This window comes from Acinonyx jubatus, chromosome B1 (genome assembly GCF_027475565.1).
Source record: "Acinonyx jubatus isolate Ajub_Pintada_27869175 chromosome B1, VMU_Ajub_asm_v1.0, whole genome shotgun sequence".
In the NCBI taxonomy this organism is placed as follows: Eukaryota; Metazoa; Chordata; class Mammalia; order Carnivora; family Felidae; genus Acinonyx; species Acinonyx jubatus.
This window is the reverse complement of record NC_069382.1, coordinates 100,323,822-100,350,672: the sequence shown is the minus strand read 5'-3', so window position 1 is coordinate 100,350,672 and position 26,851 is coordinate 100,323,822. Positions and strand designations below refer to the sequence as shown.

The 26,851-nt window shown below is 37.5% G+C and overlaps 1 protein-coding gene across 1 annotated transcript in view; it reads right to left on the bottom strand.

Annotated features, from left to right (window-relative positions):
* Positions 1-1,081: 1,081 nt before the first annotated feature.
* Positions 1,082-26,851, bottom strand: part of ANXA5 (annexin A5) — a 29,989-nt gene continuing 4,219 nt past the window's right edge. Inside the window, exons 3-13 of the mRNA XM_015074598.3 lie at positions 18,741-18,822; positions 17,368-17,462; positions 16,116-16,229; positions 13,908-13,998; positions 11,995-12,074; positions 11,548-11,604; positions 5,495-5,588; positions 4,383-4,478; positions 2,793-2,851; positions 2,454-2,576; positions 1,082-1,291 (exon numbers count right to left, since the gene is read on the bottom strand). Of these exons, the coding sequence (XP_014930084.1) occupies positions 1,229-1,291; positions 2,454-2,576; positions 2,793-2,851; positions 4,383-4,478; positions 5,495-5,588; positions 11,548-11,604; positions 11,995-12,074; positions 13,908-13,998; positions 16,116-16,229; positions 17,368-17,462; positions 18,741-18,822 (954 nt within the window). The 3' untranslated portion in view covers positions 1,082-1,228. The remainder of the gene's footprint in view (positions 1,292-2,453; positions 2,577-2,792; positions 2,852-4,382; positions 4,479-5,494; positions 5,589-11,547; positions 11,605-11,994; positions 12,075-13,907; positions 13,999-16,115; positions 16,230-17,367; positions 17,463-18,740; positions 18,823-26,851) is intronic.

Sequence of the window (26,851 nt, the reverse complement as noted above, 5' to 3'; positions counted from 1 at the left end):
TAGGAAAAACAAGTTAATAATAGGAAAGAGAAAAGTATGCTCTGAATTTTTAGGTTGTTTTATTTTATTTTAATTTTTAGGCTGTTTTAAAATAGCTTTTCTACTAAGCAACTAGCATCCTAAGCATCACCTTAATTGATGCTATATATGCTATAAATCAATCAGAGACCCCTTAACCTCTCTCTCGTTCCACATGCAGAGGGATGCAGCTGCAATTCACGTTTATCACCCAAAAGTCAACTGCAAATTCAGCTGTCAGGTGACACCATTGCCAATGACTAGCTTGGAAAAAGATATCATTGCTGATGGTATTATGCTCAGTGAAACAAGTCAGAGAGAGAAAGACAAATACCATATCATTTCACTCATATGTGGAATCTAAAAAACAAATGAATACACAAAGAAACAAAAAGCAGCACCAGACCTTAAGTACAGAAAACAAACTGATGGTTACCAGAAAGGAGAAGGACAAAGGGATGGGCCAAATGGGTGAAGGGGAGAGGGAGATACAGACTTCCAGTGATGGAATGAAGAAGTCATAGGAATAAAAGGCACAGCATAGGGAATATAATCATTGGTTTTGTAATAGCGTTCTATGCTAACAGTAGTAGCTACATGTGTGGTGAGCACAGCATGACCTGACCTGTAGAGTTGCTGAATCACCATGTTGTACACCTGAAACTAATGTAACATTGTACCAACCATACTCAAATAAAAATGATTTTTAAAAAATTTTTCTGAACACATACAGATAATTCAGGAAGAAGGAAATGTTTATTTTTCATTAATCTTTTGAATGCAATCTTTTGAATTAAACCGGGTTTAATTTAGTAGCAAACTTGATTAGTAACATTTCCAGGAGTTCATAATTTCAAGGCTAGAGTTCCGATTAAGGAAATACGGTTATCAATGTAATATAAATGAAGTTTTTTAAAAAGGCTAAAAGCAGTCTCATCTTTTAAAAGAAAGTATAAATGACACAGACTTTAGACTTTAGGAACATAAGTACACTTCAGTACTATAATAAACAAAGAGAAGGATCTTAACTGAATATCAGAAAGAAGCACCACTATTTTTCTTCTGCAACATGTATGTTTTGGTCATTAGCATACTAGTATGAATAAGGCAATGTGTCAAGCACCAGCATACAGAAAGTGCAGCGAGATGTGAAGGAAGGTCATGGTGGTGGTGGCAGGCACGGCACAGGAATCTCTTTCCAGCTGGTACCTCAGTCATCTTCTCCCCCACACAGCAGCAAGAGGGCTTTCTTATAGTCCCCAGACGTATCACCCTGAAACCCAAATGTACTCCGTTAAGCTCTGTGAGTCACAGAAGTCTCAGAAAATAAAAAACTAAATGTCTGGCAAAAAGTTTTATTCATGTGACTTTTCTCTCAAGTGGATAATCTCTGTGTATGTGACTTTCACATCAGGAATGTTATACCAGGAGTTTCCTACCAATGTAACATATGTTTAATTTCTAATTGCACCCCTTAAAGGCACAGCTCTAAGACAATGAAGTACGCTCTTCTTCAGTTAGTAATACAGAGAACAAGGAAGATTTTACAATGATATTAAAATCAAGGTTTCTAAACCTCTAAGTTTCTATCATATACTATGTGTCTGGCTAAGGGAGGCAATCCTGGGACTGTGTGGCTGTTATGTCTTTGCTTCAAAGACAGAGGAGCAGGATAAGCTTTACCTCTGCTTATCTCATATACAGATATGTAGGATAATCTTTCAAGCTCAGAGTGCATGCAAGAACTCTCCAGTGTCCTTCAACCCATCCACACCATACACACACACACACACAAAGTTCAAAGCTTGCTCAGTTGAGATCCTGCTTTGCATATGGCCCACTTTCCCCTTTATTAAAAGAAAGAAAGAAGAGAGAGTGAAAAGAGAGAGAGGAAAGAAAGTCAAAAGGCCTTAAGCCAACTTTAAATTTAGGCCACAGTCTCCCTTGCTTTTAAAGAGACAAAAATGATAGTAATACCCAAGCTCTTTACTTATTTCTGATATAACCTGGTTGGTTCTTTCCTGGACTATGAACCAATACCACAGACAAGCTGATAACAGACAATAAAGAAAGGAAAGTCTGATATGGGAGGAAGGAGGAACTAATAAAGACAGCTGGAACTGATAAAAGAGAGAGAACAAACACCTTATCATCAGGGGCAGGGGTTGGGTTTGTTGAGTCATCTGTCACCACTACTAAATAATGCTGCTAGGCTCACCACAAGCCTCAAGCCTTACCAAGAGCCAATCTTTCACTTGGGAGCCATCATCGGGACTTTAGAAAACATTATGCCAAGTTTCATAAGTCATAGCTCTAATCGCACGACTAAAACTGTAAACTTTAAGCAAGAACTGGGTTCTCTCATCCATGTCTTACCTGCTATCTATTGGTCTGCTCTGGATTTCTGAACATAATTTAAAGAAAGATTCTACTACCTTAATCATGGAATAAAGAGAGGTGGCAAAATTCTTCCGGAACTCCTTCCTAATGTTAAACAAATCAATCTCGCTCCTGGACACCACGACTCTGATGAGGGTATGATCATCTGTCCCAGCTCCCTTTAATAAGGAAAAAGAGAGAGGCACATTGTTTAAAAATGTCAAATATGGCATCAAACTCTCCTGAGTTAGGATGAATCAATAAAGTAAAACAATTTGGTAGCATGTTTTAAGGGGAATAAAAAAACCCAAAGTCTATCATTTAAATCATAATAATATGCAAAGATAACTAGAAAGATAAATTAATTAGATGGAAGATTCCAGGTATGCACTTACCTTCATAGCATAGTAGAGGGTTTCTGCAAGGTAGGCAGGTATGCTTCGAATAGATTTCACTAAGAAAATAAATAATACAACGGTCAGATGCTATTCTGATAGGAAAAGAATTAAGTAATTAAAAACCAAAAGTTGCTTCATGCTTATTGCTCTACTTATTTACAAATATAAAAGTAACATAGGTTAAAAAACTGCTCATTTGCAAGCTGATCTGATCTCCTTATTCGCCAAGTATTTTCTTAGCAACTGGGTTGAGATTTACTTAAAGTTCTGAGTTCTACATAGAAAGGTGTGTAGGACAGGGCACGTGAGTTTTTCAACTCCCCTTTGTTCTATGAGTACCTGTCTGCTATCACAGTTTGGGTGGCCTGGGCTATTACCCACAACTTTCTTCATCTTCAATAAATTATACAGGCATCCTAGAAGTTTTAAATCTAACACATTCAAGCAAATAACACAAGGTAACCACTCTATCTAATCTTCAACAAATCTTAGACTATCTTTCTATAGTCTTAACCTAGGTATTCTCTCCATATTCTTTAATATCCATGATTTACATAGAGCAGCATGAGACTTACCCAACTCAGTAGAAACACCCAGATAAACGGATAAGAGAAAAAGAGTATCTTCCCTGAACATATATGTATCTACTCTGTTTCAGGGCTGCTCAGACCTCAGTTGGCTCCACTTCACAAACTATCCATATGAAAATTTCTTAATATACAGAAATAACAATCCATGAATAGGGGGTTGTGGAGTTATTCTCTCTTTTCCAACACTTAAACAAAACAGCCACCAGTAACTAAAAATGTCATTATGTCAAATCTATTGTAATTATGAAGGGGCTGTCTAAAAGTTTTCTTTTAAAATTCATTAACTGCGGAAGTCAAATCAAAGGCTACTATTAGTGGTGGTTCATGAACGTCATTAGCTTCTTCTCCAGACAACAGCACAGAACTTGAGATCAATGCCAAGTACTCAGAACAAACAGCAGACAGGTTCACTCCAAACCCATATGAAAACTAGGGCCACTGGGAGCTCACAAACTAGATTCTCCCTGGATTTAGAGAGTATATACAAACTCAGTTCTTCAATGTTTCTAGATCATTCTGAATATTTAGCTGAAACCAATTTCTAAATTAATTTGAAAATAACCATTATTATATCTTCCATCATACAAAAGATACTTTTTCTAACTCAGATTCCAATATCTCAGTCAGCCTCAAAGTTGTGAGGACAGTATTCAAAAGAATACTAAAATTCACAAGAATCTGAAATATTTAAAAGCCTCTGAGATAATGCTCACACTTCAGATTCATAATAAAATAGTCATATTTTTAATGCAGCTTCAAAATGACTTTCAAACAATTGTTTCAGTATTTCCATGGGATTAGATGAACTAACCAGATTAATTCATTTCCAACATCAAAACAGACTTTGAATTGGAAATTGAGGAGTTTGCTTCACCCAAATATCATAAGACCTTCTTTTCATAAAGAAAGAAGTGGTTCTTTTCAGATACACCTTCAATTGAATAAATGCTTTAGCTCTTAACACCATAAATTTTATATACATTGTAAAACTACCTACCAACAGCAAGGAGTAGTTGCTCCAAATTACCAGAAGTCTCTCGGTCAATCGTTTCCTCAATTTGGAATCCTGATATAGTCATGTATTTATCAAACACTATAAGAAAGGAAAATAATTTCTTAATCATGTAAAGATCGTTCTGCAAGGAAAGAAGGTATTTACTGTAAGCATGTATTGTCCTTCTGAACACAAATCTCCCCTTTTTCCAACCAATGAGACCCAAAGGTAAATCTGCTGGAGAGGATTCTGAGAAATTTTTCTTTCCTTATTAAAAAGTGATAAACAGGGGCCCCTGGGTGGCTCAGTTGGTTAAACATCCAACTTGGGCTCAGGTCATGATCTCATGGTTCATGAGTTCGAGCCCCGCGTCAGGCTCTGTGCTGACAGCTCAGAGCCCACTTCAGATCCTCAGTCCTCTCTCTCTCTGCCCCTCCCCTGCTTGTGCTCTGCTCATGCTTTCTGTCTCTAAAAAATAAACATTGAAAAAAAAAATTTGTTTTAAGTGATAAACAGGTATGATTGGTTTGTCCCTTTCTTCTTGCTATTAAAGTGGTTGATAAATTTGGAGCTTCGGTAGCCATCCTGTGACAATGAGGTACAGAGCATGAGAAAGAAAACCCCAAAATACCAACAACAGTGGTGCAGAAAAACAAAAAGAGCCCAGATCTTGCCAAATCAGCCAAGGAATGCTACCTACAGAAAAGCCAATTTTTAAAGCCCCGATTAGTAAGGCCACTGAACTCATTCCCACTTGATACCACAAGAACTGATGAATGTCTGGAGATGAGGTCATGCATCCCACTACTTAGGAGGAAATACTGAAGTGAACCACACACAGCTCAGGGATTTGTGACAATGAGAGTGACAATCTAGAGGCCTAGCTCCCTCCTCACCCTCTGATTGCAAAGGGGGAACTAAGGATCTCTAGTTCTGTAAACACAAGAGCAGCAAAGAGAATTGTGAGATTTCTCATGGCTACCAAAAGGAAGAAATACAAAAACTGATTCACTCAGTAAGTGTCTGTTAAACAGTACATATTTTGGCACACTGGCTCCTGTACTTTCAAAATTAACCAAAGTACCAGCAGCATACACATTTTTTTTTTCACTCACCCCTTCTCAAATGAGACACACTTCGTGTTCCAAAGATGGTGATAAACTTTTCTTCATCTGTCCCCCATTTCAGTTCTCCAGCTTGAAACAAAGCCTGTGAAAATTTCAACCTCAATTAGTATATTGTCCCTCCCTCTCATTTCCAGGTACTGAATCATACCTGTGTTTTATTCCCTGTACGTTAATGTGCCTGATTCACCATCTTACACTTTCCATTTCTGTTTCCTAAACTCAATGAGGTGAGTATGGAGCTACTTTGGAGCTTGCCACTGAACTGTGCCACAGATTAGTGAGTCAAAGGAATAAAGCACAACAATGGGGCAAGGTTAAACGGTCTCAAAATGTCTACCATGCTGTGTCTTGCAGGGGCAATAGTGTGGCTGGCAGAAATTTCTGATCACTTCACTCTTGACACATCCACTTACAGACTGGGAAAGAATTTAACTAGAAGCTAAATGGTCTACATTTTCTGTTTTGCTTACTCAGCAGCTATTCAGGAACACATGATAAAAAAATAAACTCCATATTTTCCCTTTTCAACTACAGTTTAACCAAAACTAGCTACAAAGAGCTTTCACATTTCTAAAAGATCACAATGGGGGTGGGGGGTGAGCCTGGGTTGCTCATTCAGTTAAGTGTCCGACTCTTGAATTCAGCTCAGGTCATGATCTCAGCATTTGTGGGTTCAAGCCCCAGGTCGGGCTCTGCACTGAAAGCATGGGGCCTGCCTGGGATTCTCTGCCTCTCTCTCTCTCAAAAATAAACAAATGCACATTTAAAAAATAAAATAAAAATAAAAGATCACAATCACTTTTTAAAAGGTTGGGGGTAGATCACAACACTTGGCATACAGCAGGCAATTAACATATACTTGTTGAATAGTTTGTCCAGATTTACTTTTTAAATGGAGACTATATGGTTTTTAGTATTCATATAATTGCTAAAAAAATAAAATAAAATTATATATAAACATCATCATTAAACCTGATCCCACTTACTGAGATGTGGATAATTTATTAAAACCCAATGCATCAATCTTTAAAATGTCTACACTACCCTTTTATTCATTTCCAGGTAAGTATACCTATTAAGCCAAGACAAATGCAATTTGCTGAGCCTTCAGCTGCCTTTATGCTCACAAGTGGCATACCACATAAGGACAGAAGGTGATGAGATCACAGCACGTGTTTAGATGTAGAAATTTTGATCATAGTGTGTTTAAAAATGTAGATTATGGTGAGATAGATCTAGTTTTTGTTATATTTCCAGGAAATTTTAAAAAATGAGTCACATCTTTACACTCAATTTTGAAAATGATTTATTTTAATGATAAAAATAAATAATACCAATCCTGGTCATGCGAGCATGTTCTTCAGAACTGAAAAGTTACAACGAAAGTTGTGCAAGTATCTAAATTTTAGAACTACATCATGGTGTTATAGACCTGTCTTAAAATAACTTTTAAACCTAATTACAAAAATAACACATGTTCACTGAGAAATTTTATATAACAAAAGAAAAAAAAAACAAATAAAAAAAACTACCATGAATGCCAATATCCTAAAGATATCGGTTACTACCTCTACAACGTTTTCTACACATAGATAAGGTATACATACACATTGACACCTAAAAGAGGGGGTGCATTCTACACAATCCTGCAAGCATTACTGAAGTACTCCTTTCTGAACAACTATTCCATATTTCTAGAAATTTTCTCTAGCAGGTATGGCAGAGTTAGGCCTGTAATATGGAAATAATTTGCAAAATGGCTATTTAAAATCTCTTGGAGTGCCTGGGTGGCTCAGTTGATAAAGTGTCCGACTTCAGCTCAGGTCATGATCTCACAGTTTGTGAGTTTGAGCCTCACATCAGGCCCTGTGCTGACAACCCAGAGCCTGGAGCCTGTTTCGGATTCTGTGTGCCCTTCTCTCTCTGCTCCTCCCCTTCTCACACTCTGTCTCTCTCTCTCTCAAAAATAAGTAACATTAAAAAAAAATAACTAGAATCTCTTAATTTTCTTAAAAGAATTATGTTTTAGATCAATACATATTCTAAAACTACTGAGTAAATCATATGCAGTAATGATAATCTTCACATGGAATAATGATTTTAAAAAAAGTTTTTTTAATGTTTATTTATTTTTGAGAAAGAGAGAGAGAGAGAGCACAAGCAGAGAAGGGGCAGAGAGAGAGAGAGGGAGACACAGAATCCAAAGCAGGGTCCAGGCTCCAAGCTGTCAGCATTAGAGCCCAACGCAGGGCTTGAACTCAGGAGCCATGAGATCATGACCTGAGCTGAAGTCAGACGCTCTACTGACTGAGCCACCCAGGCGCCCTGGAACAATGATTTTTTAAAGTTTTGGTTTTGTCTTGTTTGAATGTAAGAGTCCTTTCTTCTAAATGAGGATGGCAAATATCCACGGAGCTGCTCTGGATGAAGGACCCTCACACCTTTTCATCCTCCCCTCTTCCCTCAGAGTGGGCTTTACAGTTTAGCTAAGTTTGATAACCCCTGGTTCAGTGCAAAGGTTTTAGAGTCAAAAAAGATTTGGTCCTTGTCCTTATCTGTGAGATCTTAGATGAGTTACTTAATCTCTTCTTGAGTCTCAGTGTTTTCACCTACAGAGTAGGAATAATATTTCTACAGAGGCGTTAATGCAGATTATGTAACTTATATAATGACTACATCAAATAGTATCAGGTCATCAAAAGCAGATACTTGGTAAACATTGATTCCTTCTCCTTCCCCTCTCTTCCCCCTCCTTCCCCTAAGAGCATAGCTTTTTCTCTATGAGCATGAAACAAGAATTTAGAGTCGGGGGGGGGGGGGGATGGGGGGGTGGGGGGAAAGAGGTAAAATCAGTTTAAAGCATTAAAAATGTAAGAGAGTAAAGTGGATTATCTACAAAAATGTTAATTTCCCAGGTGAATGACTCACTGTGACTTATCAAATTCCTGAAACAGAATGAATCCTCTTAGCGCCAGGTATCGGTAGAGAAAAAATTCAAAAGCTTATAAAAGGGCCAAGTGCCCTTTGTTTGTCTCAGCTTACTCTCAATTAAGAAATCTTAAATTCCCATTAGTGAGAACAGTCCAGCTGCCCTTGCTACAAGAATTAGGTGTGTTCTGTTTCCTAAGGATGAAAGGATAATTATTTTTAACAGGCTGAATTAGTTAATAATAATACATTTCAAAGAATCAAAAACTGGGGTGCTTGGGTAGGTCAGGTGGTTAAGCATTGGACCCTTAATTTTCGCTCAGGTCATGATTTCCTGGTTCACGAGATTGAGCCCCCTATCAGGCTCTGTGCTGACAGCATGGAGCCTGCTTGGGATTGTCTCTCGCTTCTTCTCTCTCTGCCCCTGCCTCCTCATACTCCCTCTCTGTTTCAAAATAAATAAATTAAGAAAAAAAAAAATAGAATCAAAGACTGATGGCCCATATAGCATGTTCTATGTTGTTCCTAATCACCGAAAGTGTAAAGAAAGCCTGGATTCTATTTCAGGGATATTTTAAAGTAACTTCATAAGACAGTTTTCGAAAGTATAAGAAAGTTTCCCCCCCTTCAGGGTTCTGAATGGTCATATCTTCTGCACAGCAGTTAAGTGACACCTATATAGACCTGGTACTCAAAATGTGGTCCCAGAACCACAGAGGTATCACCTGAGAGCTTGTTAGGAATACAGAATCCCAGGCTCCACCCAGACCTACTGAATCAGAATCTGCTGTTTTAAGGACATCCCCAGGTGATTCACTTGCACTTAAAAGTCCAAGAAGCAATGCTATACACTGAGTACTCTGAGGAGAGAAATCAATGAAATTGAGGTAAAAATGCACTGTTTCCACTCCCTAGCCTCACACTGCAGCAATGCTCTCATTACATCACCAGCTATGCTGAGAAATCAGCCTACTGCTAATGTAAGACTCACTGCATTCATCTGAGACTACTAGAGTTGGCTTCTTCCACAGTGACCACTAAAAAGCATCTAGCACTCCTACTCTTGAGAGTAGGAGTATGAGAATCACATTGTTTCCTACAAAACCCACAAATAATTAATGCTTGGAAAGCAATAAGGTCATTTCTAACAGTCAGGAGTACAGGTTTGAAGGGATGACTAGAGCTTTCTCCTCAAGGAGCCAAATTTCTTCCTTCAAGAATGCAGAGTTAAGCTAGACCTGTGCTTCAAATCTACATTTAATAAACCTTTTACATGGTACAGGAATCAAGGGAGAGGAACTAACAGGTAAAAACACAGACTGTTGTCTAGTTGAAAGAGAAAGAGCTTGAGGGTTAGACTGGCACAGGTATGAATCCAGCTCCACTAGTCAGTGGGAACCATGGGATTGATTCTCAAATCCCTGAGCCTCGGTTTCCTTATGGATAAGAGGAAAATCATCCCCTTTGCTTCATAATTACGTACTAATCCATTCACCAGTTATATACTGAATGCCTACTAAATGCTAGATCCAGAGGATACAAACCAAACTGACAGCTCAGAGTGCCCTGGGTAAGCAGACAAGTGAATAGGCAGCTTCAATATAAGTTGGGTGGACTGTGACAGGAAGCTGGAGATTCTACAGTCTTTCCTAAGGGCACCTGACATACACTTGGAGGGGTCAGGCAGGGAGACCTGAAAAGTGGCTAACCTGAAGACTGACTCCTGAAGAGGAAACAGTCAGGTGAATGGATGGAGGAAGGGGCAGGTGGAGAAAGAAAGCAAGAGAGGCTGGAGGCATAAGAAAGCAAGGGATAACAAAGAGGCTTATAAACCATATTTAGGGCTTGAACTTTACTCTGAAGATAATGGATCCACTGAAGTTTTAATATTTTATATAGGGCTGTGACACAATAGGTTTGCATTTTATGGACAGACAGTAAGGGAAGCATCAAATACTGCATAGACAGTCCTCAGTAAATGATCACTTGCTTTCCTTCTGTCTCCAGCTAGACAAAAAGATGCTAACATTCCAAAGCCATTACAAAATCAACCCACCCAAAAGAATACTAACGCCTTCTCTTTCCCATTACCAAAGTCAGATTACACATCCAATGGTTGTTTCATAGAGAAGTCAACTGGAGGAGTGAATATGACCCTTCCTTTTTCAATGGTGTAGGACCAACAATCAGAATTGTATATTGAAACATGTGACCAGAGAGACAGGACTATGGTATATGATTCTAGGAATGCAAATAATTCTTTCATTACCAATTTCCAGTTTTCTAGTCTCATGTTTCAAAAATTTCCTAACACTATTTCCTACATTTAATTACTTATGCTTTTTTTAAGTTTTTTATTTTAATTCCAGTATAGTTATCATGCAGTGTTATATCAGTTTCAGGTGTACAATATAGTGATTCAATAATCCTATATATTACTCAGTGCTCATCATGATAAGTATACTCTTTAATCCCCTTCACCTATTTCACCCATCCTCCCACCCTCCCATTCACCTCCCCTCAGGTTACCATCAGTTTGTTTGATTACTTATTAACCACAGTAAGACTATACTGGGATTTAAAAGCCATTTGAGTATAGAATTTCATTTGGGAGTCACTAAAAAGCAGCTGACAAGACAACAATCCTATTCAGAATTCTATCAAAAGAAAGGTGGGTGAATTCCCAAGTACTACAATAACTTGTAATCTATATATTCAGAAACCATTTATCACTAAAACACCTTATTTTCTCTTTTTTATCCTCTCCTGTCAAGACACCCACCTCCTGACTCACTGGCAATGGAATCAATAATACCTATGCTTTTTGGTAAAATTATCTATTTTATGAATTTCCATAATCACACAAAAAATACCATATCTAGGTGAAATTCACTATATGTAATTCATTTTATTTCATTTCAGTTTGGGGACAAAATATTTTACTGGCCACATCAAAATCAGAGAAACATACTTACATGGGTCTTATGATTTATATAGGGCCCATAAATAAGATTATTTTAGATGCAATCACAATATATATTATGATTTTCCATTAGCGTGGATTCTTTTTTCATTTATATGTCATTATAAAGTCAGCACATATCACATCTCACCTGAGCATCTTGTTCAACTTGTGCTTCATCAATTCTAGCATCAGGGTCTCTATTAGCCTTTAAGAGATAATATCACATTATTGAATTACATGAGCATTTTTATTCAAAAGGCAAATTGATTCCACCTGATGGTTGTGCACACAAAGCTCTTTCTCTTAGGAACAATATGATTTTAAGATACCAATTTACAATATTTCACTCATCACACAGCAGTGTCTAAAACCAATTTGGCCCTCTTGATTTTAAATCCTATGAATGAAAGAGAATAGTGATAACTTAAAAAAGCAAACAAACAAACCTGTAAGTTAGCTAGCTATTAATAGTTTAGGTCAGATATTCTGAAACACAAACACAGGCAAGCAAGTACTAGAAATCTATTTAACTAGATTCAGACCAGTCCAGCTTCAGATTTTTTAATCAAACTGTAAAATATTCTCCACCCAATACCTGAAGGAGAACCACCAACATCCTCTGGTAGTACCCTGATGTATCCCCAACCACGTCATCTTCCAGGCTTGAGCCATATTCTGCAACAGAATTATTTCATACTTATTTATAGCTTCTTTCAACTAAAAAAAGATATCCTGCCCCATTAATCAAATAGAAGAGACATAAAGAAAGAAATACTTGATTAGTATAAATGTTCTCTACTCCACCTCTGAGTGCTCTAAAGACTAAAAGCAAATGCTTTAGGAGTGGCTGGTAGAAAACAAATTAAAGTCTCCCAAAAGTTATCGATTCAAGCTAAAATCCATGACTCAGCCATTTAGAAATGCTCTCAACCAATGCAGTTATGTAGACAAGCGACGGTACAGGAAAGCCTCCAAAACACAACTGATCATAATTTTAAACTTTGTATTGCTTTCTTTCAAATGTTTTACATAATTAGTTTCCAAAGAAGCTCTTCTATAATCTAAAATTCTGAGTTGTTTTTTTTTTCTTCTGGCATGGCCATTCTTTCCCCTAATAAGATATTTTTCCTCTACAGCAAATAAAGTTAATAGCAGTGATATTTTAAAAAATGCCCCTTCCTGCCTCTATTTCCAGTTATTTAACATAATGCCATAGTAAAGAGGAGAACTGGTATCTACAAAAGTCTACAAGCCCTTTTCACTAACTTTCAAACAGCTGCTATTGAAGGCAGCTCAAAGACACTTAAATACTTAATCATTATCTGAAAGCAGACAAACGTTAAAAGCTTGGCACTATTTCTAAAGGTCTAAAAGCTCTAGGGGTGCTTGGGTGGCTCAGTCAGTTAAGCATCTGACTTCAGCTCAGGTCATGATCTCACAGCTGTGAGTTCAAGCCCTGCGACAGGCTCTGTGCCAACAGCTCAGAGCCTGGAGCCTGCTTCAGATTCTGTGTCTCCCTCTCTCTCTGCCCCTCCTCTGCTCACTCTGTCTCTCTCAAAAATAAATAATAAAACATTAAAAAAAAAAACCCTCAAATGTGATTTTCTGCTGTTAAGATACATGTATCCCCTCTGCCTTAGTGGCTGGGACCTATCCAACTGTAAAAAGAGAAGCAGGAAAGAAATATCCAGCACTGAATAGGTAACTATTCAGTTGCTATAAATTTCACACTGTTCTGACTTGCTGAGTTACAACATAATCTCCAAGATTAATAAACTAATTCCAAGATAGGGACCCATTTTTCTAGCTGAAGGCATTCATCTTGTTGGTCTGTTGACTAGGCTGGCCATCTGGATAGTATGCTCCTGCTCAGTCAGGACAAAGAGTCTGATACAGAAACTTTGAGGAGATGAGAAAAGAACACTCTACCTTTACTTTTTATTTCATTTTCTTGGTTCCATTCACATTCAGATTGAAATACAGATTATTTTTTCACACACAAAAAGGTACACCAAGGCAAAAAATTAAAATGCAGAGTATTCAAGCATTACCATTAGCTAAAATGACACGTTTACTCAAACATTTTTATCAATTCCAATTTGGACACAGTTTCTTTTCCAAAATTCCAAAAGGGCCTTTTAGAGAACTCTTGACTTCTAAACTAATTTTCTCCAGGAAGCAAACCCACATCCATCTTGAAGTTAATGTAAAAGAAAAGCAAACTGTAGGTCTCTACGCTAGTTGCAAGTTCAAAGTAAAAGTAAACTTCCATCTTCGTCAGAAGATTCTCCTAAGTACCAAAACAAATACAGGTATAGTAAAAAGCAGTCTTTTCTTCACTGAAGAAGAAAACTATCTTGAATTGTTGCTCAGTCATTCATTCACGCACCCATTCCTCTAGCAATCATGTACGGCCTGCCTCCTGTAATTGTGAAGAACTGTGCTCACTTTAGAAAAGTGAAAAAATGACAGTGGAGATGAAGAGCAAATAACATTCAAAACACTTACCTTCTTCGTAGACTTGTTTTATGGCTCTCAGTTCCTCAGGTGTCCTCGAAGCAATAATTTCTGTCAGTACCTTTTCGTTTGTCCCAGCTCCCTGTTTGGAAATTTATTTTTAAGTTTTTTTTTTTTTTTAACGTTTATTTACTTTTTTTTGAGACAGAGAGAGACAGAGCTTGAATGGGGGAGGGGCAGAGAGAGAGGGAGACACAGAATCGGAAGCAGGCTCCAGGCTCTGAGCCATCAGCCCAGAGCCCGACGCGGGGCTCGAACTCACAAACCGCGAGATCGTGACCCGGGCTGAAGTCGGACGCTTAACCGACTGAGCCACCTAGGCGCCCCTGGAAATTTATTTTTAATAGAGAAAATATGTTAATAAGATGAAAGAAATTTATTTTACAGAATAGATGTTACCCAAATTGCATAATTACATAAATATAACATATAAACTATCCAATATCATATTCACTTCTCTGTATACAAGTTCTATTAGTTATAGAAAGAAAAAATTTCAAATTAATTTTTTCTCCAAAGACATGTTTTTCCTTTTTGGTCTAATGAAAAACAATGGTTATTGCATGTGTGTGTGTGATATATGACATGTAACAGATTCTACAAACTCATAATCATATCAGTTTCACTCTAAATAGTTTAAAAGCACATGCAGATGAACATGAAATTAAAAAGACTAAAATAGTAAAAATGAAAACTCTATGTAAATTTACAAGGAGGAGCAGTGATACTTAAACAATCTGTACCTCAAAACATAAACCCTCTACCTCAAATTAAATTATCAGTGGAATTTCCGAAGGGAAATTCTGTACCAAAGGAAATAATAAATGTAGCATTGCTTAGTTATTAGGAACTAGATCAGTACAAAAGAATTAAAATGTGCTTTCTGGATTTTAGGAAAATACAGTTGACTTTGAAGAATGTGGGGGTTACGGGCAATGACCCCACCCCCAAGTCAAAAATCTGTGTATAACTTTTGACTCTCCAAAAACGTAACTCAGTAACCTACTGTTCACTGGAAGCCTTGCTGATAACATAGAGTCGATTAGCACATATTCTGTATGCTATATGTATTATATATTGTATTATTACAATAAAGTAAGCTAGAGAAAAGAAATGTTATTAAGAAAATCATAAGGCAGAGAAAATGCATTAGCCATACTGTACTATAACAAATCAATGTATACACAGTTTAAACCTGTGTTGTTCGAAAGTCAACTCTAATTTTAGTTGGTTTTCCTTTTTCTGATTATAAAAGTCGTATCTGAATTAGAAGATACAGGAAACAACAGAGCTGAACTTAATTTTAAAAGATAGCATATTTAAGTCTTACTCTCTTTATATCTGTTTCTTTCCCAAAAACCAGCACTGAAAAATCTACGTTTATGCTCTGGCAGAATTTCAATTACTGCTGAGATTTCAGAAGTACTCTGCAAAAAGGCTCTTTTTCAATAACTTGAGATTTTGTTTATTCCAAAAGAAGCACCATAGAAAAACAAAGAGAAAAAGCACAGAAAGCCTCCTAACTTGATAAGCCCCCTTCTTTCTTCCACTCCATCAGTAAGAATCCCTGTGCTACATTATCTCCTTGTTGTTAAATCTCACTTTGCCCATTCAAAATCTACTACCAATTGTACTATTTCCTGCCCCAAAGATCGAAACAAAGGTTTTAATGTAATCATATTTATACAATATTCCAAACATCAGTCAAGGGAATACACGTTTAGTTATTTGCTACAATGAAATTATAACAAGTTTACCAGCTACTATTTTAGTATTATCCTATTTTATTATTTAGAAGTACTACAGGAAAGAAGGAAAGGGTATTAGAAAATCTTTCCTATATGAAAATTTGCTCTGTAGCTTTATTTTTTTTAACCTAAAATCATTAACAACATTGTTATTTCATAATAGGAATTTTTAAAACACATCTCAAAATCAGAAAACAGGCATGAAAATATAAAAAGCTATAAAAATATTAAAATTTTAAATACTACTACTACTACTACTACTGAGTTAACTATACAAAAAGATTAAATGATACACTTGTAACTTTCTCCCTCCTTTTCTTCTTATTGCCTCCTACACAATTTTGTCCCCCAAGAAACCCTCACAGAAATAACTCAAAGAATTATAAATGTAATTACCAACACAAAATAATATTATTCATGACAGGAATGTCCCTCTCAGTAAACGTTTTACCTTAAGAGCATGCTTTAGTTCATAGGCATCATAAAGCCGAGAGGGTTTCATCAGAGCCACGATTAATTTTTCAAATTTTCCAGTCAGTTCTGATTTCAGGTCATCCAGAAGATCCTAAGTCACAGAAAATACAAATGTGCTAAACAGGCAGAAATTTTAAGGAGATTCTTCTTAAATATAAAACATAGCCCTTTGCTCTAATGAATTGTTTATATTGCCATCTCCAAGTAGAAAAAGGCACGGGTTAAACAAATCCCCATAGTTTTGAATATGCACCTTTGACCTCTGACCTAAAGCTTATGCTAAAGCAAAGCCACTTCTGTATCAAGGCATTTGTTCTTATGAGATGTTTTTCTCAACATCAATAGTTAAAAAATGAAAACTCTTAAAAAGTAGGTTAGAGATATTTTTAAAATGTTGTTCTGAGAAATGTGTATCTTTAAAAACCATTTCCCCAAAATAAAATCATAAATGCATTTTTACAAATGACAAAATCTGGCTTATCATAACTATACAAAACAATTTTTTCTCTCAGTATCAAATAATATTTTAATACATAAGGAATTATGTTTACAATTATGCTCCTGACCACTGAGAGACAGCTGCTACTATGGAGAAATTGTGTATATAATGATGAAAACAAAAGCAGTAGTCCCTACCCATTTCAGTGTCAGCACACAGGCAACTAGAAATTATACTTAGAATACTTTTCGTGTGTGTGCGCTTTGCATTTATTTTGCAATGAAATGATGAACACAAATTTGCAGAATAACAAAACTGTGTTTAAATAGGCAATAATTCATTTAAATAACAAATGTGATTTTTATGTTAAATTGTTAATCAAATAAGAGCATTTAAATCAATGAATTAGAAGCTCCTTTATTAAGATACCACTCCAAAAGGGAACTGAGACTGTGACCGTGTCACAGCAAAACATACTGTAATACAGGTTCACACCTAGAAACTAGATAATAAGACAGTCCTCAGGGGGGAAGCAGAGAAGGATAGAGGCAGCTATCACCTTGGGATCGTGGGGCACTTGCCTTGCATCAAGCAAGGAAAAACAATTATGAGGATAAGTTGGGTGAGCACTGTAAACCAACAGCTGATATTAAGAAACTAAAAAAGAAAAAGGAATAGTAAAGTCAGAATAACAAAATGATGTTAACAAAAGAATACTAATAGAGTTCAAACTAGTCTTAAAATCATAGAGGGGCTCTACATTCTAACTTAGGATGAAGTACAGTCTTACCCTGCCAAACAGAGTTTTAAAAGCTGTGGCGATTTCCTGACGTTGAGCATTGCTTCGGGATGTCAACAGAGTCAAGATGCTCTCCTCATCGGTGCCTGCAATTTATGTTCAAAAATTATATCTTGGCTCCCACACACCCACTGTCTCAATAACCTTTGTGACCAGCCCCCCCAGTCACTTCCTTACCTCAAAAAACAGATTTTATTAAATAATTGATTAAACTATAAAATGTATAATTTATAACATGTTATATTTTCAATATAAACTACCCCCTATTCTTGACGCATTTTTGTGAAGTAGGAAATACTCCTGAGTTGTTAAAAACTCAGTGCATTGAGTTTTCTTGCAACAGATAGTTACTCAAATAATGGCTATTCACAAGGCACAATTGTTGGGTGTTACAGGAGATTAAGAGGGGAGGAAAATAGATCCTGGTTTCAAGTTCTAATTTAGGGTAAAAAGAAAAAAGAAAACGCAGAGACAACCTTGAGCTAAGGCAGAATGTGACAAATGCCTCAGGAGAGGTCTAGGTGTTAAATGGGGTTTCAAAGGAGGTTCTCATAGTCGACAGATGGAAGGAGGTTTGGGAAAAGCTTCATGGAGAAGGTGACCCCCTAAAGAGTCTTGAAGGATGGAAGGGTTTTGTCAGGCAGTGATGTAAGGAAGGAGGATAGGCTTTTAGGATGACGGAAAAGCTCAGCAGTAGGAACATAGGGCTTTCACAAATAGCAGATAATACAAGGAGTGCTAATGTGAGCTGAGTCCGACAAAGTGCGCTGGGATACTAAGGAAGGCCTTGCACAGCCAGAAAGCTAACGCTAATCCTGCTATGACAGGAAATCTCACAAGATGTTCAGCATGGGAAGTGATGGGGTCAAAGCCAAGTGTGGAGAAGGCAGATCCCCACACACAGACACTAGCGCAGAAGGAGGCTGAGGACGGTGGATGAATTCTGTCTAGAAATCCTCGAGATGAGAGGTTTATTACACGTAGCTAGAGAGGAGTCCAGGGAAAGAGAAGACAACTGAATGCAAGAAGCCTGCTGAACCAGACAGCTGATTGGGCAAAGCGAACAAAGACCTGCGGAGCTGACCACTCTCAGGAATATCTGTTTATCTACTCAATCAGCTGCCTTCCAGGTAAACCTGAAAAGTTGAAAAACAAAGGGGCTGGATTTAACTTTCTGTTCAGTTCTACAGATGGATTATATTGTATATCAGTCATACTATTTTGTTACTTTCACCTATCTTTTCTCTTTCTACACATTTCAGATAAAAATATTCTAAAATTAATCTTATTGTAAATCAGCGACTTTTTGTTTGGAAAAACAAATGTCATGTTTTTTTTAAGAACAAAAGAAAGGTTGAATTTACCCAGGCCTTTCATGGCCTTCCGAAGAGTTTCTGCATCAGCCCGCTCATCAAATCCAGGGAAGGGAGTCACAGTGCCCTTAACCTGAGACAGGAAACACAGTGATATTATTCATGGCATGACTAATATGACAAAGCAAATGACATACAGAGCAAGCCATTGCTCTATATCATGCTCAGTCTTTAAATAAATTTCCGTTTGATAACCCCATTTGAAATGGGAAGAGGACCACTTACAGTTTGGATTAGCAGGACCAATTCAGTACATAAGCTATCCCGGCCCACCTGCAATACCATTAATGGGAAGTCTGGCTCCCAAGGCTCTCCTCCCAGGGGCATCGCCCCCAGTGATCAAGCCCCAGTGATACCGCTTGATTCTCAGAGGGCACTTCCTTGCAGGATTCCTTCCATTAAGTCTCTTGCCACTTTGCTTGAGAAGCATGATAAACCTGCATTAAAACTCGATGTCCTAACCTAGACACTCAACTCCAAGCAATGTTCTTACTGCATAATTTTAAACCTAGTCCTGTTTCTTTATATTTACTTAGGGATTTTAAGACAACCTGGTAAAGCCTGAAAAGATGTTTGGTAATTCATATGCCAAATCTTTAAATTTATAGCTTTATATATAAAGTATACTGGAAGACATTCTTCAAAAGGTTTCCCATTATACTTACTTTGTCATATGTGTAGTGCTTTTAATCATCAAATTATTTTAGTATTTCCCCCTCAAAATTTGTAATAGCACTAGTTCTTTACAATCAGAAGGCTTTATGAATACTCAGTCATAAATTTTTATGTTCTGATGAAAGGAGGATGCCACCATGTACTTTTACTAATAAATGTTTTTGAAGTCCTTCAAAACTCCTATTAAGGTTCTATCTAAAACTGAGGAAAAATCAGTTATAAGGGGGAAGGGGTTGAGAATACTTGTCTGGTTTATAATCACGCGTGTTTTATTATGAATGCATGGAAGCACAATCACCTACAAGGAAAAAATTTCTGACAATTTCACATGGTTCAACATAATTAGAAGGAGCAATAGGTTGAGAGAGAAATTAATCAAGATTTGAGAAAATGGTCCTTCAAAACTGGCATGGATTGGGAAAGCCATATCTCTCAGGTCAAACTGCAGTCTCCCTCTGTTTAGTGGGACCACTTCAAATTGATTATGAAAACACCATCAATATATCATCATAAAAAATTAATAAATACCACAGGTTCTCTCAATGGTGAGAACTTAGAATATACAGATGACTTAGTTCACCAGTCTGTTTATTCATTCAAAGAATGGTTTCTTTGAATGCTTTCCACATGCCAAGTATTGTACTAATCACTAGGAAAAAGTGATGATGTCTAAAATCAAAAGGAAATGAAAGGTACATAATTAACAAGTGCAGTTGAGTACACACACACACACACACACACACACACACACACACAGGTTTCATCAGGGTACATATACACATAAAGGAGGGACTGAGCTGGGAAGGATGCAAAGAAATCCGAAAAACTTCCCAAAAGATGTTTTGAAAGTTGCCTGTGATTTTCCAAGGCAGGTTCAGGAAAGTAGAGAAGCACAGGGAGGTGTAGTCCAGCATGCATGGAAACATGAAAGAATGAAAAAATCTGGTGCTTTGGACACAGGGTTAAGAGTTTGAACAGACTGCAACAAGAAGTGTTTACATAGATAAACAAATGAGGGGAAGGTCTTGGTTGGGGGGTGAGGAGGAGCTGGAAAGCCACTGTAATAAGTGCAGACTTCATCCTGTAGGCAAGGGGAAGTCATAGAGGATCACAGAGGACATCTACATGGGGAAGAACAACATCAATTCTGCACAGTAATATTACTGGGTCTGCAGTGGAGACAACAACAGAATGGACTGTGCAAGAGTGGAGATAGGGACACTATTTTAAAAACAACTAACACAGGAAGAAGATAAGACCTGATCGAAGTAAGGAGCAGTGGAAATGTAAAGGAAAAGGACATGGGAAGGAGCAGTGTACATAGAACAGGATCAAGGCAGAAGGGAACCAACTGCAATGATTCCTTTCTTGGATGGGGAATAGGATCACTGGTTTTACATTTCTCCCCAGTAGGCATACTGGAAGAGAAACAGGCTTTGTCAGTTACCAGGGCACACTGGTGGTAAGTGGAGCTGTGTGAGAAGGCTATCACAGAAGCAATATTAGTGGGTTGGAAAGGAGGGCTGGCAGAGAAGGGAAGGTCACCTACAATCATAATGGCAGCTAATATCTGCTGAGTGTAGCAATGGGTCAGGCACAGTGCTCAGAGCTTCTCACGGATCATCTCACTGAAACTTCATTTTACCTTAGAAAGGCTTAAAGAATCAACCAAGGGACCAGGAAGCAAGTACCAAAGCTGGTACTTGAATACAGGCCATGGGACTGGGGGCTACTAATCATGAAGCTGCCTAGCCTCCCAAAGACAAAAAGAAAATCTCCAAAGAGGGTGATGGCATGGAGAAGACAAATGAGAAAAATGTACTAAGAGGAAAGGAAGAAAAGGCAGTGTCCAATACCACAGGGAAGTCAAACAGGTGGTGCAACTGAAAAGGGTTCCCTAGACTTAGTAATGAGGAGGTCTTTGGTGGCAGTAAGAGCCTGATTGGAAAACACTGAAAAGTGAATTGTAAGGCAAAGCATCTCCATGAACTCCAATTTTACAAATGATGGGGTTTTTTTAAACATGCTTTTATATTTTTTTCATGTTTTATTTATTTTTTTTATTTTACAACCAAGTTAGCATATAGTGCAACAATGGTTTCAGAAGTAGATTCCTTAATGCCCTTTACTCATTTAGCCCATCCCCCCTCCCACAACCTCTCCAGTAACTCTGTTTGTTCTCCATATTTAGAAGTCTCTTATGTTTTTCCCCCTCCCTGTTTTTATATTATTTTTGCTTCCCTTCCCTTATGTTCACCTGTTTTGTATCTTAAAGTCCTCATATGAGTGAAGTCATATGATATTTGTCTTTCTCTGACTAATTTCACTTAGTATAATACCCTCTAGTTCCATCCATGTAGTTGCAAATGGCAAGATTTCATTCTTTTTGATTGCTGAGTAATACTCCATTGTATATACATACCACATCTTCCTTATCCATTCATCCATCGATGGACATTTGGGCTCTTTCCATACTTTGGCTATTGTTGATAGTGCTGTTATAAACATTGAGGTTCATGTGTCCCTTCAAAACAGCACACCTGTATCCCTTGGATAAATACCTAGTAGTGCAATTGCTAGGTCATAGGGTAGTTCTATTTTTAATTTTTGGAGAAATCTCCATACTGTTAAATAAGCTTTTAAACACTCACTTTAAAAAAAATACTGATCACCTGGGTGGCTCAGTCACTTAAGCATCTGACTCCTGATTTCAGCTCCGGTCATGATCTCACGGTTTGAGTTCAAGCCCCACATCTGGCTCTGTGCTGACGGTGTGAAGCCTGCTTGGGATTCTTGGTCTCCCTTTCTCTCTGCCTCTCCCTCATTCACATTCTCATTCTCTCTCTGTCTCTCTCTCAAAATAAGTAAGTAAACATCTAAATAATATTTTATCCAGTTTATAGGCTATGAAGTTACTAGTAGATACAGAGGTTAAGAACAGGGGAGACAAGAGAGATTTGCCTTAAAAATACATCTGACCCCTGAGACTGAAGGAAATGAGGTGAAAGATGGAAGGAAGAGGTGTACCCTCAGAATCTCAGCTACTAACTATGAAGAAATAACTGCTGGTTGTATTTTTGAGAGCTTTCTAGAAATTGGGAAACACGTGCTACATTCCACATGATCCGAGTCATTGTCAAAGCTAGCCAAAGCCACGTAGTGGTAGTAACGGACCAGATGTGAGTCAGACATGAGTCACAAGGGCAGAAACGCTGCTTGGACATCCTGTCCAAACTCTATCCCTGCCCACACAAAAATGTCTATCCTGAGCAAATGTGACTTTCCATGACTCATATCGGAGGGCTTCTCCTTCTTCCCATTAGTACCCACTGGCCTCCAGTTAAACATTTATACCTTACCCAGGTTAACTCCAACTATAAGTAAGTACTGTTCCCTTCACCCATGCCCCACCTTGTGCTCAATTACCTTCACTCCCAGCCACCAGTGCCTGATCAAAGAAATTATATATCCTCAGATGATACGTGGCCAACACATATAATTCCCTCTTTTAACTCTCACCTTCAAAATTATCCACTCTTCTAGCTCTATAATTTTGTTGGCTTTTTTGTTCATTTATTCTAAATGAATAACTTCTTTACCTTCAAAGACTAGGCATGCCAAAATAAAATGAATACAATTAAACCTAAACACAAGTGAAGGGTTGCTTTTCTAGGTAGAATTTAAAGAAACAGGAAAACAACACAGAAATAACTTCAAATTTAGGGGCGCCTGGGCGCTTAGTCGGTTGGGCATCCGATTTCAGCTCAGGTCATGATCTCACAGTTCATGGATTTGAGCCCCACATTAGGCTCTGTGCTGACAGCTCAGAGCCAGGAGCCTGCTTCAGATTCTGTGTCTCCTTCTGTCTCTGCCCCTCCTCCACTCACACTCTTTCTGTCTGTCAAAATAGATAAGCGTTTAAAAAAAAAAAAGAAAGAAAGAAAGAACTTCAAACTTAAGGATGAGAAAACATTCACCTGTCTGGAACATTTTAAACTGAAGCTTTTCTGAAGGCACAGAAGAAAACTTAAAAGCCCTCTTTAAATCTGTCTTCCAGTTCAGTGTTATCAATACTTAATCAAACACCTTACCCAACATTCCACATTAATACTAATTAGGAAGCAAGAAACCATGAAGCACACCACTATAGCCGAGCAACTGCTAAGCAGCTGTACAGTAATTTTTAAGTATATTTCTTCTGAGGCTCAGGTTTCACAAAAAGCCCCTGGAGGCCCCCAAGAATGTTGGGGAAAAGGAAAGTCAAATGGCAGAACTCTGCCTTCACTCCCCAGTCAGAGCAGTTCAGGTCTTATCTGATGCACACTGTGCAGGCCCATTAATATTTCCTATGATAATGGGTCCCACTGATGAGCAAAGAAAAAAATTAAAAATCACCGTACCAAGAAAGAAATGAGATGAGCAAGAAAAAAGGGAAAAACCAGTACGACAGACATGATTCAGATCTAAGGTGCAAAGTAAAGTAAATATCAGAAAAAAAAAAAAACCAAAAACAAAAAACTAGAACCTCCAAGAGGTACAAACACAATCGGGGGTCAGAAACAAAATCTCAAGCTCTAATTCTAAGCCTTGCTCCAATTCCATCAAAAAAGGTGAAAGTTCAGGGTGCCTGGGTGGCTCAGTTGTTAAGTGTCCAACTGATGGCACAGAGCCTGCTTGGGATTCTCTTTCTCTCCCTCTCTCTTCCCCTTCCCCATGTACACATGTGCAAGCACTCTCTCAATAAATAAATACACATTTAACAATAAAAAAATGAAAGTTAAATTCAAACACTTAAATTCAAATTGGCCTTTGACCATTACCTTTGACCCCTTTCTTAAAATCAAGTGTAAGGGAAAAAAGTATCACTATAAATAGTTTAAGTTATACGCACAGAGGTAGAAAAGAAGTTTTGATAACAAAATAAAGGTTTTCAATATGATTTAGGTTTTTGTTGTTTCTTTAATGCTCCCATGACTATGACTACTTCCCACCTGGATAAGAACGCCTTCCCTTGGCAAATACCAACAAATGGAAAGTTAAATTGTCCGTCAATAATGGTGATGCCTTGAGGTAGCTGAAGTGGGCAAATGCATTAGCTCCCAATGAGTATACGTTTGGTTTGGGGTATGTAGGGTTCCATTTTACCTAACTGTTCAACTGGGAATTCTGTGAACAGTACTTGAAAAGCTGTATCACTAACCAATTCATTCACCAATGCTTCAGAAAATAAGCTTATAGATTTTTCATATTAGAGAAGAGTATGCATGGATTCACAACTTTATTTCCTTTTGTATCTAAACAAGGGGCAGAAACCTAATAAACACGGCTGGTCCTACACAAAGGTAGGAAATGTTAGACTCAAACCATTTTTAGTCACAGGAGAGAAATAGTACATAAATAAAAGATCTACAGAAATGAAAGAGGATTTAAAGATCATATATATCCTGCTGTTTACTAGACAGCATCTCCTAAATGTTTTCTAAAGAACTCGAATTCAACAAATTCACTAACTCCATCTTTTCCGCACCTCAAACCTGCATTCCTTCCTCAAAGAAAAAGACAAACCACTCAATGAAGCAAGCCACTCATCTTGACCCGACCAAGCCCTTCACCACCTACCACCACCCCACTCATGCACCCAATCTGCCAACTCTCTCCATCAATCCCCTATCTAAAGCCCCAGCCACTGCCTAGTTTAAGTCTTTAAGATTTCACTGGGACCATAGCAGCAGATTCCTAAGTGATCTTCCAACATCCAGCTTCTCTCTCCTTCCCTCCCTCACCCCCTGAAACACCATGCGGTCTCTGCAGCCCTCAAATGCAACATCACACTGGCACCAGGGTGATTTTTGTGAAGTGTAAATCTAATCATGGCATGCCCCAACTTACAACTTTTTCACAGCTCTCCTTATCTACAAATGGTTCCTACTCTTTAGCTCTTTCTGGCATCTGTTTCCAAGACAGGGCTCCATGTCCCCACCTGACTGCAGCTTCACTCAAACAATACCATACTGCCTGCTGTTCCTGGCCATGCCAAACTCCTTTACACCCCTGAGCATTTACTTTTGCTGCTGTTGCTTCTACATATAATGCCTTTCCTCCTTGTCCCATCTGACTAATGCTAGCTAGGTAACCTCATTTTTCTCTTCTGTGAAATAGTAATACTTATATCTGAAATAGTATTATGAGCACTAAATAATGCAAACAATGGACTTGGCAATGCATCTGTTATTTCACTAAACTTTCGTTCCATTTCCTCTTTAATTCCCATGTCTAACAATACCTGGCACATAGTGGGAACTCAAAACTTTCATATGTTCATGAATGCATGCATGAATAGGAAGTAAAGAGAACAGTTAGGAACAGGTGTTCAAAGAAATGATACCAACTGCAATATGTATTGATTTCCAATAAATCAATTATATATAGGTTTACATATTATATAAACTACTGAATTGAAAGGCCGGGTCCAAAAAAAAACCACTTAAAACAAAGGCCTTAGGAGCACAAGTTTTTGTAAAAGATCAACTAATGTGTTTGTGAAGTTTTAGAATAGTATTCAGGTTATTTGAATTTATATAAATTTATATTGAATATAATATTGAATAATATTGAATTTATATTTAAATTTATATAAATAAATAAATTTATATAAATATATATTTATATTTATATTTCTACCACAGATTGCCTGTCACTAGCTTGCCACCTATAGCCAAGGGGTACCAGATCTAGATAAGGAAATTAAGGTTTGCTGAATCCCAATGAATTGCTCAGTCAGTGGCTTGCAAAGCAGCCACACAGTTTTGGATCTAGTTCTTTCTCAGCATGCAAAATGTAAACAAGATTGTGCTCTCAGACAAAGGAATCAGGAACTGAGACACTAACCCAGAGCAGTACAGGTCATAAGTAAACAGGTAATCCTGACCTAGGATCCCAAGAGGGATCACTACAGACAGATTTGATTTTAAGATGAATGGTGGAAAAGATGCAATCAATATCTGATCGACCCCTCTAGCATGAAACTCATCTCAAATCTATTTATTTACATTGATCCTGCTGTTCTTTATAAATTGTCACAGTACAATGATTTCAAACCAAAAAAAAAAAAAAAATTATAATCAAACCTTGCACAATTTAAATATGTATAGGAGAGAGAACTCTGATGTTCATGAAGTCTCTAGTGAAAAATTATGTAGCCTGATTTTGCTTCATGACATGCCTGCTGCTCTAAATTAATTCTTTATTAACATTATAAATAAAGCTAAGTTCAGATTGGCCAAAATCTGTATTTTTAAAGTTGCATTCTCATAAAGAAAATTAGAGATATAAAAGACTTAAATTGAATTAAAATGTATTAAATGGATCATTCATCTTTGAAATACATCCAACTCTTGATTTTTTGAAACCAAAGAATATAGAAGTAC